This window comes from Centroberyx affinis, unplaced genomic scaffold, assembly GCF_046629955.1.
Source record: "Centroberyx affinis isolate AG114_WGS23_722 - 3 ecotype Tasmania unplaced genomic scaffold, CSIRO-AGI_Caff_v1 ptg002815l_1, whole genome shotgun sequence".
NCBI lineage: Eukaryota > Metazoa > Chordata > Actinopteri > Beryciformes > Berycidae > Centroberyx > Centroberyx affinis.
In genome coordinates, this window is record NW_027280959.1 from 294,147 (window position 1) to 310,454 (window position 16,308).

The 16,308-nt window shown below is 43.8% G+C and overlaps 1 protein-coding gene across 1 annotated transcript; it reads left to right on the plus strand.

Annotated features, from left to right (window-relative positions):
* Nucleotides 1–6,761: 6,761 nt before the first annotated feature.
* Nucleotides 6,762–16,301, plus strand: cacng8b (calcium channel, voltage-dependent, gamma subunit 8b; the record flags this gene model as incomplete). Its single annotated transcript, XM_071536029.1, has 5 exons — nucleotides 6,762–6,780; nucleotides 11,079–11,303; nucleotides 14,276–14,359; nucleotides 15,700–15,840; nucleotides 16,216–16,301. Coding segments are annotated over exons 1-5 (555 nt in total), but the record flags the coding sequence as incomplete, so codon positions are not given.
* Nucleotides 16,302–16,308: the final 7 nt, after the last annotated feature.

Consider the following 16,308-nt stretch of genomic DNA (forward strand, 5'->3'; position numbering starts at 1 on the left):
GATGCTGTATAATCTTGAGTTACATAATTCAATACCAATTGTGATAAGATCACTGTTCTTGGGAGTGTTGACATCTGTCATTCACTTTCCTCTGCTATACGATAATAAAACTTTTAAAATGGGTTAATTTCACCCTGTGTCCCCTATGCCTCTGTATGTGGGTGTCTGTGTCTCAATCAATTCATGAAGTGGATTTGAAGCTTTAAAGTGTGACGTTTTTTTTCTATAAAAAGGTTCTTATAACTAATCATTTAAAATGAAATCTTTCTAATTTTTATGTACATTTTATTTTCATTATTATTTATATTTTACATTGAACCGACCCCAGCCCTGGATGTGTGATGTGTCCAGCATGCACTGACATGAATATGATACATATGGTGTGCTTGTCTGTTGCCTGGTCTCTGTGATGGAAGGAACCGTTGGCAACAGCCAAACTCTGAGCTTGCAAGTGGAGGCACACTGCACTGCAGTGAACCACTGGGTGTTAACTATAGGCTCCCTCCTCAGTCACGGCAAGCCACCACAGCCCAAGGGCAACAATTGATCAGAACGTTGTCTGTGTGTGTCTATGTGTGTCTGTGTATGTGTGTGTATACGTGTATACATGAATAACTAGCGTAAGACTAAAACACAACATTAAAAATATTTGAATAAATTGTAAGATAAACGACAAGTGCATGAAAAAACTGAAATGAGACTGGAGCTAGACATAGGTTATGTAAAATATCATCAAGAATTTCAAGAGAGAAGTTTCAGTCTTTTGGTCAAGGTCAAAATGAGAGTAAAATAAAGGAGAGAGCCAGGTAGAAATGACTAACATCCACAATTATTATAGGTGAATTGATACATACAATGGACATTCTATAGTAGTCGTAATTTTGAGCACATGCTGGGCAAAATACTAAAATTTAATTAAACTGACCAGCAAAGGCAAAACCTTTTAAACTGACACTAAATACAGCAAAGTGAAATGAAACTTTTCTGCAATGTTATAATCTAAAACTAATATCCCCATCTGAAAACTATCTTAATCTAAAACTAAAGGGTAACTGAATACAAGATTAAAGATTCAAATTTAAAAAAAAAATTCTAATAATGCAAATGATACAAATAATAAATAACTCTATAATATCTGTGTGTGTGGGAGGGGAGAGAGAGAGAGAGAGATGTGTGTTAAATTATGGAGCCAAACATCCACAGGTCAATAAAACTAAAAAGCATGTGCACTCTGCTGTCTGACTTCTAGGATTCAGAGTGTGTTGTGTGTGAGCGGCTCTCCTGATAAATGAAGCATGACTTCTGGTGTAAACAATTGAGATTAGATTGTGACTTGTGGTTGTATGGCCATTTTTCTGTAATAATGTCCATTTCAGTGTGTGTATGTACCTATGTGTAGGCCTGTTTGTGTGTATTTACTTCCCTCTCTCTCTCTCTCTCTCTCTCTCTCTCTCTCTCTCTCTCTCTGTCGTGTTTGTGTGCGTGCTTGCGTGTGCGTGAGTGAGTGTGCACGCGTGTGTGTTTGCCTCTGTGTGTGTGTGCAGCAGTATGGGTTGAGTGGATCTCTCTTTTCACCATCACCATTACTGCATGAAAGACCTGTCACTCTGTATTAGCTCTCTCCAGCTCTCCCTCTCCCCTCTCTGTGTTTGTGTATGTGTATGTGTATGTGTTTTTGTGTGTGTGTGTGTGTGTGTGTGTGTGTGTGTGAGAGAGAGAGAGAGAGAGAGAGAGAGAGAGAGAGAGAGAGAGAGAGAGAGAGAGAGAAGGGGGTGAACGGGGCAGCAAAGCCATTTTAAAGCTATTGAAGGTCATTGTCCACTCAGTTTTGTGCAGCCTAACGGGTGTGCGCTCAGCAGCTCAGCCACTGGCTATGTATTTTTATAGATTAGAGGATGACATAATTAGGCCTATAGACAGGCATAAACAATGAGATCCCTCAACTCTGACTTCATTTTGACAAAATAATGATGGTGTAGCCCGAATAATATCATTCTCTTAGAATTAAACCCCCTCTTAATTGACCTGTGGATGTTTGGCTCTATGATTTATCACATCTCTCTCATTCACTCACTCACTCCCCTTCACTCACTCACTCTCTCTCTCTCTCTCTCTCTCTCTCTCTCTCTCTCTCTCTCTCTCTCTCTCTCTCTCTCCTCTCTCTCTCTCTCTCTCTCTCTCTGCGGAGCTGCGCTGTTGCCGCTCCAAACCCTGCATTTCCGAGAACCGCCAGCGCGGCCTTCATCACCATAGAGGGAAAATGTCCCACTGGCGCTCCATCGAGTCGCTCTCTAGCAAAGAAAAAAAAAACATATCGACATCAATAACACACATAACCTGGTCACGGCTAATAGGCTACTTACACACGCACATGCAGTCATATGCGCACGGCACACGCTCCAATAAGCACATCCAGAGCAATTCCCTCAATGTGAAAGGGGGTTAAACCTTTGCAGGGGGGGGGGGGGGGGGAGCCGTGATCTTAAAGCCCAACATAGCGCATCTCAGCCTATTTTGATGCTGATATTATCCATCATTCACATCATTGAGGAGTTTGGTGGGATGCGACAAGTTGCTTGCGTCGGGCTCAGTAGTGTGGGAGAAATAGATAGAGGAGCAGACAGAGCAAACGAGCGCTCGCCCAACCGGAGGGGAGGGGGAGACGCATTCTCACCGAGTACACACAAGCATCGGCCACATCCACTGTAGACAAATCCGTGTTCAGTGACGTGTTTTAGCCCCTTTTTTTGTATCTGTTAAACCTTTTCCATCATAGGGCTGATTTAAATTTAGTCAAGATTTGGGGAATCTAGTCCAGCGCATGTTTCTTATTTTCATTAATTCTAATCACCCCCCTCCTATTTATTTTTTTCTCTCTCGGTAGACCCGTTATTTAGCCTATCTACCGTCCACCCCCTCTCTCTCTTTTTTCCTCTTCATCTGCTTTTCTTCTCCTTCTTGGGAGTGCGACGCGCTACGAATCTCTGAAATAATAAGCCTGCAGGTAAGACCTCTTTACAATATCCTTTAATGCCTACAGGATTACAGTGTTTCACAATTGTTTTTATTTGTCAGCCAAATGGATAACAATTCATCCAGTGTAATTTACTCGCCACATTGATTTGTTTCACGTTGCCCGCAACTTAGCCCAGCAATACTGACTGTGTAGACTACGGAATTTTGAAAAAATAAATAATAATTCGCAGACTTCCTTTCTACTAGCTCATTAACTAAACGTTGAATGTCAGTTTTCCCTCCTATTTGTGCGGGCCTATAATTAGCGACGGTAATGTCCATTATGCAAATGAAAGCCCTTATAATAGCTCGTTTGAGCCTCTGCCTGAATCCGCACCGCAGGTGTGGGACTAAAATATCTGTCCTACGTGCTGAAATGGCCAGCTACCTATCAGAGAATCGGAGTTATTTCATTGTGTGTGGACGTGTGTCTTAATGTGTGTTTTCTGTCCCAGTCCATTGAGTTTTCTCTCATGCCCTGTGCCGGTCGCTTGATGCTAGGCGTCCATTTTCCGCCGTGTAGCCTATGCAGGCAGGGTGATGTGTGTAGCCTACTCTATTAATGAATGCACTGCAGTCCGCATCGCTATATTTCAGCTTTGCACGCTCTCAGCCTCTGTCGAAATCTTATGTAGCAGTGAGCTCGCATGTGTCTGGTCACTGGTCTGCACAGCTTCTGCTGCACTCTCACGGCATGCCTACAGTACAGGGCCAACATCTTAGCTTCATGTTGGACTTGGACCACATGATGTTATCTGATGCTGTTTGAGATCAATTTGCTGTCAGCCCTCTGCCTCCTCTCCCTGGCCAACCTGCGCTCTGTGTTCTCACACATAGAGGCAACCTCACCAAACATCTGGCACCCTTTCAATCATTCATTCATCACCACAGCTTGGATCACATCTGGGCTAAAGGTGGAATAAAATGCCTGAATGGAACCGCTATATGAGTGTGCACTGCACGATCCACAACGTATTGTAGGATGATCTGATGTGACATAACCTAATATGTCAGTCCTCTCCATAAGTGGTCACTTGCTGCTCTATAGTGGCCAGTAGCACATGCTTCTCCCGGCTGAGTTGAGCTCTTGATTTAGGGGCTGCGTCTCTTGAGCTGGAGGAATGGCCGGCACAGGCAGCCATCAGCGCCCTGGTCCTGAGGTTGTAAGACAGATCGAACTTGTTTGGCTCTGACTCCATCATGCCTTCATGTGGCCAATATCATGCGGACAAAGTTGAATCTTTTGACCATAGGATATTGAAACTAACTCACTTATTGGAAAAGTGCTGTTGTGATAGGTTATGCAGAATGTGGGTGTCATCTTTGTGTATATTTGACTTTAATCATATGTAATTACTGGTAATTAAAGAATTATGGATGGGAATCTTAATTGCACAAGAGGGGTATTCTGTATTAATCATGCAACATAAACGTGCAGCTCACATAAATCAATGACATCCATCCCATTTTCTCAATAACAGTGCAAGATTACAATCAATCATAGAACGGATTTTCATTGTGACTGTACAAGCCACATGCTTGCACATGACCTTAAATGGCATTATAGATTACTGTGTGCATGCAATGATAAATCAAGCATTCTCCAAACGATGAAGAGAAAGTGTAACTCTTCCTGACATAGGTTAATTAGAGACCATGCTGCCATCAACTCCTCATCCCTTTTTCTATTGCCTATCAGTGATCAGTGAATCTGTCAGTGAGGCGTGGTAGACCCCACCGTCTGTTTGGCACGCCCCCTCAGTCCTTCTGCCTCCCACGTGTTAACATGTCTGTGTGTGGTGTGTAAGTGTGTGTGTGGCCTTGATTGTTGTCTGTGTATTTTGGATTACTCTCAAAACGCCTCAGCCAACTCTAAGATCTGCTATTTACATTGTAAGGTGACTCATTGCAGTCAATACTGATGTGTAGCCCACACAGACTCTAGTTGTTGTCTGGCTCTGGCCAAATCATAATCAGCTAATGCACGAGCGACCCAGAACAATCGCAAAGAATATCTGTAACTTCTGAACGTTTCCGCTCGTTTTCCGTTTTGATTCCATTCCTTTTGTCTTGCTATTTCACTGTAATTTCAGTGCTGGTTGGGTGGTCAGGACCGTCATTTCCTTTCTCACTCTCTCCCTCTCTCTCTCTCTTTGAGGAGAAGCAGTTCTGCAATGATCATCACATCTGTCATGTAGCAATTGTTCAGAGGATCAATGCCTGTGTTGCATTGCTGTCTCTTCTGATGGTCCAAGGCTTCACAGTCTTCCTCTCTCTCTCTCTTCAGGAGAGCTCAGGAGGAAACCCAGCAGTGTGTGAGAGCCACAGCGGACACCTGGCATGTTAAATATGAACTCAGGATCCCATGACAGATCTTATAGGACCTAATGGTTGTGATCAAAATGCCACTGTTTAATCACACTACTGTGAAACTCTAACTTCTGAACACATCTCTGCACCACTGTCACCAAAACAAACTCCTGTACATTTATTGTACTTGGTAATTAAAGTGCTTCTGACCCTGGTTCTGATAAAACTGTATAGTAACTAAATGAGTGCCAGGATATCAAACATAGGCTTCAAATATAGACATGTGAAAATAAACGGTGATTGTGCTGATTCAGTACACAGCATTATTTATAATTCCAGTGAGTAGAGGCTTTTATCCAAAGCTTTCTAATTGACCCCTATCTCAATGGCTGTGACCCATGCATCAATTAACCCACAGCTTTGGTGTTTTAAGTGCTTCGCATGCAGTCAGCTGAGCCTTTGGGAGCAGGGTTGTGAGTGCCTGTGATTGAACCATATAGTGTTAGTGATATACGCCAACCTGTCTGTGTAGAGGCGTGGAGCGTAAACATACAGCAGACACAGCATCAGCATGTCTGACAGGCGAGCATGTTCACTGGACTGGAGGCACACAACATGGGGCCTGCGACCACAGCCTCTCCACTGATCACAAAGGGTGTGTACGCTCTCTCTCTCTCTCTCACTCTCTCTCTCTCTCTCTCTCTCTCTCTCTCTCTCTCTCTGACTCTGTGTGTGTTTGTGTGTATGTGTGTGTAGGCCTCAGCTGTGTATATTAAAACAACAAAGTTTGCCAGACAGAACTTCAACAGCATTTTTACCATTCCCAGGATTTCTGTGAAATAGCCTATGTGGCTAACATTGTTAGACTATATTATCCTGAGCTGTACTGCTCAAATCTGAGTTGCAACTGGTCCAGCAGCTGTGTCTTAGAACATACACAAAATAGGTTTGGTGTATCAGTATAAATAGGTAGCTTATGAATGAATGTTTGAATGAATGTCAATGTTAGGACTTTCCTTGCTTCGATCTTTAAGGTTTACATTTTGATTGAAGACCCTTGACTGGGGGTCGTGTGTGTGTGTGTGTGTGGGGGGGGGGGGGGGCATGGAGGCATTAACATTGACAAAACCCTAAATTCTAAATAAAAAAAAATAAAAAAAGTTTGTTTCCCCATTAGCTTATCATTAAGATTAAAGCATAATCTTATGTTAGATCTACTGTCAAAGACGACCTTTCTCTATGAATGTGTGTGTGTGTGTGTGTGTGTGTGTTTGCATGTGCATGCTTCCACGTGTGCATGTGTTTGAGCATATGTTCGTGGGTTCATGTGCGTCAGGTCATCCAGAGACACTTTATTTTGGGAACCTCTTAGACCAAGGTGTTACTGTCACTGCCTCCCCAGGCCGTTCTGCCCAGACAGGCAGGGGGTTGGTCACATGGAGTCTGGGGATCTTGGTGGACTGTTCATGTTGGCTAAATGGGGATTCTGCTATGCTGTGAGGTGTCTTTTAAAGATGACCTATTTTATGATTTTATTCCGTCATCATTTTGACAATTGTGGGGGTTTGCGTTTGCATATGCGCTTGCGTGCCAGGGGTTTTGTTTGCGTGTCGATGTTTTTGTGTGCACCTGTGTGTGTGTGTGTGTGTGTCTGTGCGTGTGTGCATGCATGCGTGCGAGTGTGTGTGAGTGAGTGTAAGTGTGTGTGTGTGTGCCAGCTGTGTAAACTCAGCAATGTGCTCAGGTGTGTAGCTTTTTCCTCTCATGATTAAGAAGAGAAATTACCTCAGCTATGTTACTGTTACTGCTGTGAATATTTAGGCATGTTGTCTAATGTTCACTGCTTCCATGAAATACTCAGAATAGAATACACTGCTTGTATTTTTAGAGCTGTCATCGTAAGTAGGCCTAGTGCATTTTTTTGATCAAGCAATCAGTCTTAGCTTATGTCATTTTCACTGACTCCAGTCCTGATTTTTGGTTATTTGGAGACCAGACATATTTCCTCTGCTGGACATGCAAGAGAAACATCAGTGTGCAAAAGTCTGCTGTGACCCTCGGTAGGATTGATGTGTTGTGTATCTATATTGAAAATATTCATGCATGCCCACACAGAACCATTGCTTTTCACGTGTGTGGAAAAAGTTATTAAAGATGTCATCATTTATTCAACAAGCAGTTTGGTAGTTGATTTATGCAATGAATAGCTAATGGAGCAGCTGCTACAAAATCCAAATCTCCTGTGTGATTTATGGCTGCATTATTGGAGCAACAACTCGTTGGCTGTGCTTATTTTGTACATGAGCTAAGGTATTCTGTAGTGATGGAAATGAGTCATGCAGCTAGGTCTGATTACATCTGAAGTCATCTGACATGTGAGGGCCTGGTCCCATAACAGGCGCTGTAGCCGCTAGCTTCCAAAGCCAAGCTCCAGGCCTTCGTCCCTACAGTACATCCTACTGTAGCTAATTGGCCTCTGGCTAGCCCAGAGTCCTCCTGAGTGTTACAAACATAAAAGCATCACTATAAGGATAATTTAGCTTTGGGAAGCTCCGCATTATGGGCTTCTGTCTTATAGGCAAACTTATAATTATATTTCTCAAATTCATCTGCATTCCAAATCAGAAATGACCTCAAAATCTCTCACCCAATCATGCCAAAACTGTTGCCATTAATCAAATCCATTTAGTTAAGTTCTCACAGTTTCTTTTTTTCTCGCCCTCTTGTTCTTTCACGCTCTCTTGCTCTCATTCCCCTCTTTCTTAATTATTGGAGGAAAATAGAAATTACAGATAATTAAATGACAATTATGATCCCATACACAAGGGAGTTTGAGCTGAAGGGAATAACTCAGTAGGTTATTGTTAAGGTCATTCATTAAATACTGGAGTTAAAGACCCCATTTACACACAACACACACACACACACATTCACACACACCCACACATGGAGTTTTTTGGCTGTGGAAATAGCATAATCCCTTCCAGAGATGTAACTTCCTCTGGGGGAGGCAGTATGTTGATAGGGTGGGAAGGTCATACTACACACACACACACACACACACACAAACATACACGCACACACGCACACACGCACACACGCAAAGGCACATTCACATGCTTGCTTGCACATATGCACCCATGATGTATACATAAGCCACACTGTGGTGGTGTCGTTTGACAGTTTACATAATAAAGAGCCTGAATGCAGAGATATGAGGCTAACTGTCTAACTGAGGGGAGCTGAGGGGAACATTACTGGGATTCAATAAGATTGGACTAGACCCATCCTCAGATGCATTGGAGAGGAAATCTGCACACACATAAAAACAGGCACACACACACAAACACACACACGCTCTCTCTCTCCCTCTCCCTCTCTCTCTCTCTCTCTCTCTCTCTCTCCCTCCATCTCTCCCTCTGTCTCTAAGGCAGCTCTGTTTTGGGTCTCACAATGCAAACAGGATGTAACCTATTTTGATCACGGTGCCATATTGCATCATCAAATATTAACACAGTTAGACCGCAGTGCATTATGTCTGCTAAATTATGTTTGTTAAATAATGTGTGCTACTTTATCGTTCCTCACATTTGTCGTTTTTTTTATTTATTGAGCAAAAGACACTCTGGCACAGGGGTTACTGCTAATTTTCTCCTCCATCTCTAAGTGATGGTGTGTCATCCCTATTCATGTGTATGTGTGAGTGTGTGCATGTGTGTTTGTGTGCCTATGTGTGTGTGTGTGTGTGTGTGTCTGGGAGCATCTGTGTCGCAGTGGTCACACACATATCTATTGATAGAGCATTAGCGCTGTCTGTCTGTCTGTGTTTCAGAGTCAACATTGATGCTAGTGACTTGAAATATTCCCCCTCTTTTCTGTCCCTTTTCCCATCTCTGTTAGCTGTTCTCTGTTCTCTGTCCTCGCTCTCTCTCTTTCGCTCTTTCTCTCTCTCTCTCTCTCTCTCTCTCTCTCTCTCTCTCTCTCTCTCTCTCTCTCTCCCTCTATCTCTCGCCCGCCCCTCTCTCTTTCCCCCCTCGCTCTATGCTGATCCAGACTTTGGAATTCAATGTTGCTATGGTAACAATGTCGGGTTGGTCCTCTCAGCCTCCCCCTCTTGCTCCTCTTATTCAGAGTAGATGCAGTACAACTCGCTCTGGAGTCATTCTGTTTTTAGTCTATAATTCTGTCACTACTATAATTACTCTATCTGTTCTAGCACAGTACAGATATGTTCCTGCAAGATTAAAATGCAGCACCTGCAATATACAGCGTTTCACAGAGATTAAACTTTTAATTAGACTGTTTGATCTCTTCAGGATGAGCCATTTTGGATACATGGTTTTGATATTTTACTTACTTCCTCTGTGCTTACATACCATCTGCAAATTTGTGGCCTAATAACACGGATTTCTAAACTGAATATTTCTGTATAAAAATACATGTGATGCAACTGGGCAGGCTACTAATTTTCCCCATCTTTCTTTTGCTCTGTTTCATGTGCAGAAGACTAGCGACCATGTCCTCCCGGGTGCAAGCTTTCTGCTAACAGAGGACGGAGAGGGATTCAGCCGTCCAGACCACAACCTCCACCAGCACAGCTTCCCAGTGAGAGAGAGAGAGAGAGAGAGAGAGAGAGAGAGAGAGAAAGAGATAGAGGCAAAAGAGAGTGAACGAGTGCAAGAAGGAGAGAGGGGAGAGAGTGAAAACAGTCGATGGATGCTGTCCGGATTGAGGGGACAGCACATTCTTCACTGACGAGGAAAAGAAAGATTTCAAAATTGAGTCGAAGGATAGAAACTCGCCGTCAGGTAAGTGTCAAGCAGGAGCATCACACCCTCAAATGTGCTTCAATTTGTAGTAACGGAGAATTCTATTATAATCTCTGTCAGTGTAAAGTAAGAGGGAACTTATAGTTTACTGTAGCAACTTGAGTCCCACTGAAGCAACTTTATTGTAGCTCAAACACACGTGATGAGCTGTGATTGAGTTTGTGTGTGTGTGTGTGAGTGTGTGTGTGTGTGTGTGTGCGCATGTTTGTATGCATGTGGGTGCATCTGTGTTAAAAGTTAGCTTAAGGCACCCCATTGCCCCCCCTAATAAAGATATAACAGGTACAAGGTGATCTTATGTAGGTCTGTTATTAAAGACTACCTTCTGTGTGTGTGTGTGTGCGCGCATGTGTGTGCGTGCGCGTGTGTGTATGGGGTCAGGATATGTTTGTGTATTCAACTCCAGCCCTGCTGATTCTGAGGGGGAGAACGGTGTCAGGGTCATGAATATGGAGTAGACTGAGATTGGGAGGGTGTGATCTGTTGTGTTCCACATCAATTCTGTCTTGTTAAGCGGAGTCAGCAGAGTCATCCAACTCTCCTCCAAGGACACATCATAGAACCACTTATGCACCTCCCTCATCCGCCTCCTTCTCGCTCTCTCATCTTCCTCATCGCCTCCCTCTATCCCTCCCCATCTGCACCCCTCACCTCCTCCTGCCACTCACCGTCTCTCCCACATGTTTGCTTTCTGGCTTTCTCGCAATATTGCACTTATCTCCACTCATAAATATCCCCCTCCTTGGTCACTCTGCCTCCTTCTCTCTTTCTTTCTCCTCCACTAACTTCACAATGAACGCTTGTTTCTACTTTCCTCTCCTTTGTCTCCCTTTCCTCTCTCTTCTCCCCACCCTTTTCTTCCTCTCCTCCCCCTCCATCTCCTGCTCCTTCTCCCTCCTCCCTCTCCTATCTTTCTCTCTTCAGGCATGGTGTGTGAGAAGGGGATCCAGATCCTCCTCACCACCGTGGGGGCATTCGCTGCCTTCGGCCTGATGACGGTGGCAATAGGGACGGACTACTGGCTGTACTCCCGTGCCCTCATCTGCAACAGCACAGCCAACATCTCCCAGGACGACCCCCATAACAAGGACAAGAAGGACCCCGGGGCGCTCACCCACTCTGGCCTCTGGAGGATATGCTGCCTGGAAGGTAGGGACGCAGGCATGGGAGACATTTTGGGTCTCTGGGTGGGGATTTGGAGAGGCAAAGTTGCATTGGTTGTTATAACTTCAGTGAAGAAGGAGGGACTGGGAAAGTTGAGGTCGGCCAATATGGTTTTTCTTTCGACCTGTAGCTCCAATATAGCTCCAGCATTTAATGTTCATCCAAATCTGGTCGGAGTAAATCATCTCGCCTGCAGGACTGGTAGCGATTTGAGGTTGAGCAAGAGGAATGAACTAGAGTGAACTGGAGCTTTACTGTGCCTGAATGACCCAAACAGTGAAGCTTTTTTTTTTTCTGTAGCCATATTTGTCATGTGTCAAGTAGGAGAGAATGGATACTGGTTGTTTCCATTTCGCCCTGTGGAATAATTCAGATGGAGCTGTGAGGGTTTTGGGGTTAGTGTGACTTGAAGTGATGCTCAGAGTGGGGCCAGGGGAAGTCGACAACAACTGGGCCCCCTGTCTGCTGCTGCGTAGAGAGCAGATGGATTTAGTGATATACTGTCCACAGCTCATCAAAAAAGTAGAGGCAGAGATTACAGTGTTCAGACTTTGTTGTCACTGCCTCCTCCATGCCTAGTATTTGTCCATTTAACACACACCTAAATTAAGTGGGTAGCACTGGACGTTGTGATGGATCCAAATAATTTATCAGCTCACATATCACGGCTGTGGAATAAAAATATTGTATCTTCTTGTATCTCAAAGCTTTTATGAATTTTCCTTCAGTCGGCATGTGTTTTTTAAAATCAGGGTGTGTTGAATGGATCATAAAAATAACTTTGCTACTTTCCTATATGAACAAGTAGAACACCAACACTGAAGTTAAGTAGTGTTAGCTAAACAGCCTTTCACTTGACATTTGGTTACTCCATTGCTTGCGTTTTAGAGCTGCATCAATGCTGTAATAACAATAATCATTATTAGCATCATTGCATGCATACTCCATTCATATTTGTTTGATGGTTCCATGGTGACAAGCAAACAGTTTTGCATAATTGCAATATAATTACATGATACTCATGCATAACCCTCAGTCAAAATAATCCATTAATCATTGTCTTTGATTCAGACTGCAGTAATTTGATTCAAGTGCTGAAACAAAGGCCCATGTTCACCCTGCTGCCCCTCGACTTCTGATTCTAAGTGACAGAAGCTACAGAAACTGGCAGTAGCCATCTCTCAATCTTCAGTTTGTCACTGCGACACAAGCCGCTAATTCATTATACATTACACTGCCTGGCTGACACTCAACAGTAAGGGCTGGAATCAACTGAACAGGGAAGCAGCTTCAGCCAAGTGGGTGGTGTGAGTTAGCTATCTGTGCCTCCGGTCACATACAAACTGAGGTAGTTTTTCCTGTCGAGGTCGTGTGGTCAGGAAAACCTCCTGGCTCTCCTTATGAAGCATCCGCGGCCCATCCTTGGCTTGGTCATTGTACAAAGCTAATTTGTCCTCATCTCTAAGCTTCCTGATAACAAAGCAACCAATTAGAGATAAGCCCTAGCCCTTGCAGCACTGCTGCAGTGCCCACCGCCCCCACCCCCTCCACTGCCTCACATCCCCATCTTTCAGTTTCTCTACTTGCTACCCCTCTGTTTTACTCCACCCAACACTATATTTCATCTTTCACTCCTTTCTCTCCTTCTTGCTCCTCCCTCTTTCTCTTTCTCCTCTCTCTCTTTGTGGTGCAGCAAAGCCGACAGTGTCTTGGCATGGCTTAGAGGTCAAGTATCCTTGATGTCTGTGGAGTATTCAGCCAAGATAGATGCTCAGTAGTCGTGCAGTGATGCAGTGAGGTGTAGGTGGAGTGGAAATGCAGGACATGTTAGCTCTAAAAGATTTATGCCTGCGGGTGGGTGGCACATATTGCTGTGGATAGAGCTTTCTCATCCTCTGTCTCTTCTGCAGGTTTGCTAAAGGTGGAGTCACAGTGAATTACCTGTCACTTGGTTACTTTTGGTTATTTGTGGGTTTATTGTTCAAACATAAGCAAATTTGTGGGGTTGGTACTGGGTGAGGCTGCTAATAGGACTTAGTAGAGTTCTATGTCCTGTGATGGGTTGCTGATAGACCTGCAGTGGATTAGGTGCAGCATAACATCTGGTAAGTCATTCAGAGTAAATGATCAGTCCTGCAGTGAGCTCTTGGAAGTTGGAGGAAATCTGCCTAAAATACCAATTTACGGACATTTTTTTAGGTTTCAACAAGATGTCTTGAAGATATATGAGCGTCATGGCGTCTCTCACCTGAAACAGTCTGAATCCAAGATGATTACAGTGGCTCCAGTGTGGCTCAGCTGATGACCCTCCCCTTTGTACCTCCATCTCTTTCTTTGCAGACCAACCTGTGGAAATATAAGAGCTGGGAGAAAGAGACCAGCTCACCCCACATCTGTCCGTCTCTCCCTCCGTCTGTGTCTCATCATTCCATCACTCCATCTTTCTCACAAATCCATCCATCAGCACCAGTGGTGTGCTGTCATCATCGTGCGTGCGTCCCTCCGTTCGTCTGTCTGTCTACAGTAGAGATGCAAGACCCCGGCGGGTAGTTATCTGTCTGCCTGTGTGCTGTGTGTCTGCATACTTATTTACATGTGTGTGTGTATGTGTGTGTGTCTTTTCATGTGGAGACTGCATGTTACTAACTTGTGTTTCCTAGTAGTGCCATTTACCTTTGTTAGCCTTTCCACTGTTCATTATCAGTACCTCAACTGAATTTGTCATTTTTATAGCAAGGAGCAACAAATGTGCATATAGAATTAAGTAAAAAAAAATGAAGCATATAGCCTAAGGTTTGGATTCAAAGAGATTCTAACACAGATATGGCTGTGTTCCTGTGTCAGTCAAATTGTCCCTGGGGAAGATATTTGCTGTTTTCTCTTCTTAAGGTTGCAGATACGAGTGCTTGTCTTTTGTTGTGTCTGGTCACCCCTGTTTCTTCTCTTCTCAATCTCAGGGGTGAAGAGAGGAGTGTGTTCCCAGATCAACCACTTCCCAGAGGATGCAGACTTTGACCATGATGGGGCAGAGTATGTCCTACGTAAGTCAATACCAGCATCACCAGGCTGGCATGGCTGGTGGGAGAGAGAGAAGCACAGATAAGACGAACAGAAGGAAAGCCAGACATGAAGAGAATAGAAGGGTGGAACTGCTGTCCAATACTTTTTAAGCCTGGTGTCTTTATTGCTCATTCCTCAAAAGATTGCCTGTGCGTGAATTAAACATGTGACTATGTGAATAGAAAGTCAGGGGAGATGGGTTGCCCTAGTTCACACTCAGTGCCCTGCAGTGATATCTTTCTGTTCTATGATATGGTACATGTGTGCCTGTGCATACATAAAGAAAAGCTTGTGTTCTGTTTACAATGTTGCCGAGGCATTTTGCTGGCATTTAGGTGGCATTTTCCCTCCCATGGCCTAGTTGTCCTAGATGAGAGAGGAGTGTTAATGTGTGTGTGTGTGTGTGTGTGTGTGTGTGTGTGTGTACTTGTGTGTGTGTGTGTGTGTGTGTGTGTGTGCATGTGTGTGCATGTGTGTGCATGTGTGTGCATGGTTGGCAGACCTCCTGAAAGTATTGAAGGCCACATGGGAAGGGTTTGATTCAATCATGCGCCTGGCACTGAGTAATTAATTTCCTCATCATCACTTTACCAATTTTTCTTTTCTTTGTGTCCGTTATTCTGCTCTGTCCTTGCATTTTCCAAACCTGGGTTAAAAAGCATTTGTAGATAAATGTTAATGTTTGTTTGTAATCTGCTGTATTGCACCAGATGCGTTGGGTTTACTGCATTAAGACAATTCAGATAAGGTCAGGTATACACACAGAAAAATAAAGGTGCTGGAACCAAAAATGGTTCTTTGGAGTGATGCCATAGAAGAACCATTTCTGGTTCCACAAATAACCTTTCAAGAACCTTTTGGGATTTTAAAAGGTTGTTGATTCTTAGTTATTGGATGGTGGGTGATGCCATAAATGTGGAAAATAACCCAACCTCTCCATAGTATATATTGTGCAATTGCAAATGAGGCCATACAAGGACAGATAAACAAAAACACAGTGCAGGTGTCTGAGCAAAGGAGTGCAGAAATGGTTCTTTAAAGAACCTTGGTTCTTTGTGGAGCCAGAAATGGTTCTTCCATGGCATCACTCCGATGCATTACTCCAATGCCTTTATTTTTCTGTCAGTTCCTGTGATTGTCTCTACTTCATGGCACTCATAGTTTTGTCCTATGTGGTAAACCCACCCATTTGGCACTCCAAATAGGGTAAAACACCAAGAATTATTTGCTACTGATACTATTTGACCCACGTCTGCTCCTCTTCTCATCTGCTCCTTCTCCTTCCTAACGCTTGTAGATTAACATTGTTCTCTGTCTGTAGGGGTAGTCAGGGCTTCCAACATCTTCCCCATCCTCAGTGCCATCCTGCTGCTGATGGGAGGGGTGTGCATCGCTGCTAGTCGTTTCTATAAGAGCAAGAGGAACATCATCCTGGGGGCAGGAATTCTCTTTGTGGCTGCAGGTAACTAGTGCAATCCTCTAGAACTCTGTATGTGCGTCTGTGTGTGCATATGTGCATGTGTTCTTATGTGTGTGTGTGTGTGTGTGTGTGCGTCTGTGTTTATATGCATGTGTCTGCCTGCGTGCCAGTCTTTGTACATATGTGAATGGTGGTCTGGACAATATTATGTGTCTTGGTCTTTTATGCATTGTTTTGAGTGAGTCTCTAGTTGTGTTTAGTCTTAAGTCTTTCACATTCGTCCCCTTGTCTTGTCTGTTTTCTTTTTTGAGTATGCCATAAACATGTAAGTCTGACTTGTGTTTATTAGTAACTTAAGTGGGTCTGTTTTAGTTTATTTAGATCTGCTGTAAATACCGTGTTTCTGTGCTCTCTCAGGTCTGAGTAACATCATTGGCGTGATTGTGTACATCTCGGCTGCGCTGGGGGACATCTCTCCTAAGAAGGACGAGGATAAAAAGTGGCAGTACT